The sequence below is a fragment of the Cibotium barometz genome, chromosome 30 (genome assembly GCF_041138505.1).
Source record: "Cibotium barometz isolate CiBa-2024 chromosome 30, ASM4113850v1, whole genome shotgun sequence".
Classification (NCBI taxonomy): Eukaryota; Viridiplantae; Streptophyta; class Polypodiopsida; order Cyatheales; family Cibotiaceae; genus Cibotium; species Cibotium barometz.
Genome location: NC_141075.1, coordinates 10,269,257 through 10,273,375, shown reverse-complemented (window position 1 = coordinate 10,273,375; position 4,119 = coordinate 10,269,257). Strand labels below are relative to the sequence as shown.

The 4,119-nt window shown below is 45.3% G+C and overlaps 1 protein-coding gene across 1 annotated transcript; it reads right to left on the bottom strand.

Annotated features, from left to right (window-relative positions):
- Positions 1 to 943: 943 nt before the first annotated feature.
- On the bottom strand, positions 944 to 3,723 carry LOC147621138 (pentatricopeptide repeat-containing protein At1g11290, chloroplastic-like). The gene is made up of 2 exons (XM_086823871.1): positions 3,414 to 3,723; positions 944 to 3,295 (listed from the first exon to the last, which is right to left on the bottom strand). Exons 1-2 carry the CDS (start codon positions 3,719 to 3,721, stop codon positions 1,471 to 1,473), a joined length of 2,133 nt encoding a protein of 710 aa, XP_086679997.1. The 5' UTR covers positions 3,722 to 3,723; the 3' UTR covers positions 944 to 1,470.
- Between the last annotated feature and the right edge of the window lie 396 nt (positions 3,724 to 4,119).

The following is a 4,119-nucleotide window of genomic DNA, read 5'->3' as shown; positions in this document are numbered from 1 at the left end:
CAGACATTCTATCAAAGGTGTCTCAACAAGTCCTCCCATTTGCTTAATTTCTAGATGCAATGACACAAACGGAATTTCCATTGGGGGTTGTCCAAAAATAGTAACCCTCCTAGATTTTAGGAGTGTGATCCTTTTTATTCCACCTTATTAGAAATGCATGTGAGCACCATGTAGAACCATGTTTCAATGTTGATCTCTTCCAAATCCTCAGAAGCTCACCATACATGCTTTCCACTTGACACTTGAGCTCCAATGTCCATTTTTGAGTCCAAGAAACCATCTCAAGCGCCTAGACCAAGCTTCAAATGCTAGATCTTTTGTATTGGATAATCTCCCATTCCCAAAGCATGACGAATATCACCCAGCTATTGCAGCTTCCAAGGTGATCGATCAACACCAAAAAAAAAAAAATCGCCTATTGCCAAGAGTAGGCGAATCGTGCTTCCATTTGCACGGAGTTGAAATGGCACAACAGGAGAAGCCGGTAGCTCCTACACCACTAGGTGGCATACTTGCATCATGCACAACATGTGGACAAGCTTAATCCCCAATTTTGGCTATGTTTAGGAACCTTTTTGGGCATGGTATTTATATATCCAAGGACCTAGCCGATAGCAGTCGGGAGGTTGTAGGGGCAATTCCATGAGCCTATAAATAGCAAGTTCCAGTACAATCATTAGTAGTCATTAGTCTTCTCATCCCAGGTTTGTGGGACAGGTCATAGGCTTAGGTATTTCCTTTTGGAGGCCATGTTGGCTAGGATCTATGTACATATTGATACATATACACAAAAAACACTGTTACGGCAACATCTCTCTCATTTCTCTCTGTTCATCTTTGCATTTTATACAGTTCTTAATACAGGCAGTTCTTCTGCATGTGACAAAACAACTGGCCCCTAGAGGCCTGGCTAATTTATAACTTACAAACCCACCCTTAGAAAGACAATCAAAACATTCCGCTATTTGGATCAGCAGCCAGCACCAACACGGAGTCATTTACATCTATGCACTGAGAGGACCAGCATCACCAACAAAGATTCCAACTCCACTGGCAGGCATCCCCTAGGGTAGTGAAGGTGTCTAGGGCCCTTATGGGGCAGCCATCCATCTGGCTTCCCCACAAGTGGGAAAAAGGACAACGGTATACATGGATACATGGATCTATCCGACAATAAATGGTTCAGCATAACTCTAGGATTAAAACGAGAGTCCTTTTTACTCATGAAGCTTCCCTCTATTAACAGCCTCACCGACCTGTGCCCTACGTGAGTCGTGAGACGACAAGGTAGAAGTGGGTCTCACTAGCAGAAGAGCTACTCCATAAGGTCAAAATGGAGGTCTCATGCATGGAAATATGGACACTCAGATGTGATGAAAGCTTAGCTCTAAGGAGCAAGGCATATCGTACACGTGTACATGCCGCCATGATAGCACCAGCACAGAAGAGTGAACCCTATCAAAAACAAAATCACCCCTCCACCTGCTTTATTGAACCTTGTCGCTCATCATATTCTCCACATCTATTAGTCCTGCTTGCAGCAGAGTATATCTCAGATCGCATCAAATCTACCACACAACTCTCCGGATCAAGGTTGAGTGCACGCTTGGACACACGCTCTCCTCGACCTGCATCAGCTGGATGTCTACATGCAGCAAGCAAGGTCATCAATGACACTAGATTAGGGTGCAGGTGCATATTGCTAGTCAAATTTTCTGCTTCATCTAGCCTTCCAGCCCTACCAAGTAGGTCAATCAAAGAGTTATAATGGCGCATCACAGGCGCAATGCCATGCTTCTGATACATTAGAGCGAAACACTGAAGGCCTTCATCCACTAGACCTGCATGACTACATGCAGAAATGATTGCAAGGAAACTGACTTGATCAACAGGCACTCCTTCCTGTCGCATTTGGTGGAAAAGGTGAAGTGCAGTCTTGCCATGACCATGATGGGCATATGTAGCAACCATTGTATTCCAAGTAACCATATCCCGTTCACTCATACGGTCAAACATCCTCTGCGCATCCTGCAAGCTGCCACACTTTCCATACATATCGACAAGGGCATTTCCAACAAAAATGTTGGACTCAAATTTAGTTTCCAAGGCTTGAACGTGTATCCATTTACCATCAAACAAAGCTGCCTTACCAGCACATGCATCAAGAGCACTTATGAAGGTTACTTTGTTTGGCATCACCCCTTCTTGCAGCATCCTTGATAATAGTTGAAGGCCTCCTGCACCCTGTCTGTTCTGGACATACACTGCAATTAGAGCTGTCCATATGACCACGTCTCTGTTACTAAGCTTGTAAAATGCATCTTGTGCATCCTCTAAGCTGTGGCATTTACCATACATGTTGACAATTGCAGTATCAACAAGAGCATCAGAGTCAAATTGGGAACCAACAATCATTGCATGAACTTGTTTACCTTTCAATAGATCCCCCTCACTCCCAATCGCATCCAGGACACTAACAATAGTAAACTTATTTGGAATTATTCCCTCCCACTGCATTTGATTGAAAAGTTGCAATGCTTCCTTATCCTGCCCATGACGGGAATGTGTTTCAATAATTGCAGTCCATGCAACTAGATTCCTTTGTGGCATTTCATTAAACACTTCATCCGCATACTTTGGGCAACCACATTTGTTGTACAAGTTGATGAGAGCCGTCCCTAGGACAATGTCTGACTCAACTCCACAGCTTACAATGCGAGCGTGTGTTTGTTTACCCTCGACAAGGGCAAGTTCACCAGCACATGCATCAAGCATGCTAATAAAGGCGATCTTATCAGGCAAAGCCCCTTCCTGCTGCATCTGTTGAAAGAGTTGAAGAGTGGATTTGCCTAAACCATTCTGGGCACAAGCTGCAATCATGGCAGTCCATGAAATCACATTACGCTCAGACATCGTATCAAACTCTTTCTGTGCCTCCTGCAAGCAGCCACACTTGCCATACATGTTCACCAGGCCATTCCTCACCATTGCACATCCCATAAATGGACTGGCTATAATATTCGCGTGAATTTTTCTGCCTTCGCATAGGGCACCCTCATGGGAACAGATAGAGAGGATGCTAATGAAAGTGATTTTGTCAGGGGTCATCCCTTCATGGTGCATATGTTGGAGAAAGCAAAGGGCATGCATACCCTGGCCATGCATAGCATGTGCTCTAATCATGACATTCCAAGTGAAGACGCTGCGGGGATGGATGTTTGCAAATGCATGGCAAGCGTCTTGTAAAGCTCCACAATCACCGTACATTTGCACAAGGAGGCCACCAAGCACAGGGCTGCTATCAAACCCCTTTCTTTTGATGTGATTATGAAGGGCTTTACCATGTGAGAGTACCCTAGAAACGGTACAGAAACGCAACAAAAAGACGAGGGTTTGGAAAGAGGGATCTTTACCTGGTTGATCGAGCTGGTGTAGAGCATCTTGGAGGCTGTGAGGGTTGCATTCTATGGCGTTCTCTTGCTTTTTCGTTGCTTTCAGTGTGCTGTAAGCACACCCGGCCCACATATGAGCTTTGTTTGTCGCAGCCCACTTCACACAACCACAGCACGGCCGTTTGCCGTTCACAAATACCCGTCTCCTCATCCATCAACCCTTCGACGAAAGCCACCATGCTCTTGTGAGTTAATCTCGTCACTAGCACAGATTCTGAGAACTCAAAGCCACGCTTGTTCCTCTCTAAATAAATAAATAAATAAAGCATTTTAATAATTCTGTATGTATGTGAATAAGTACTTATACTCTCTCCCTCCCTCTCTCTCTCTCTCCTCCTTGCAAGCGTCCTCCTCTCTCTCTCTCCTCCCGCCTCCCTCGGTCAAGACCTGCGCACGCCTCTCTCTCTCTCTCTCTCTCATGCTAAACACCACCCAATAACTGGCTAAGTAGGAGAAATTGCTGCGGGCAGAGTACCAGCATCCCCGAGTGGGTGGGCGGGAGTGGGGAATCACTAGCTCTCACACCTATTCCCTGTGCAGAAGTTGTACCCTGGCCAAATCCCAACTGCAGAAGAGAGAAAGCCAACCAAATCATGATCATGATAGAGAGAGAGAGAGAGAGAGAGAGAGAGAGAGAGAGAGAGTTTATGGAGAATGACATGGCTAT

Coding starts and splice junctions, on each gene's coding strand:
- LOC147621138 (XM_086823871.1), bottom strand. CDS start 3,721: ATGCTTTATTTATTTATTTATTTAGAGAGGAACAAGCGTGGCTTTGAG. Junction 3,296..3,413: donor ACACCAGCTCGATCAACCAG/GTAAAGATCCCT, acceptor GTTTGATAGCAG/CCCTGTGCTTGGTGGCCTCC.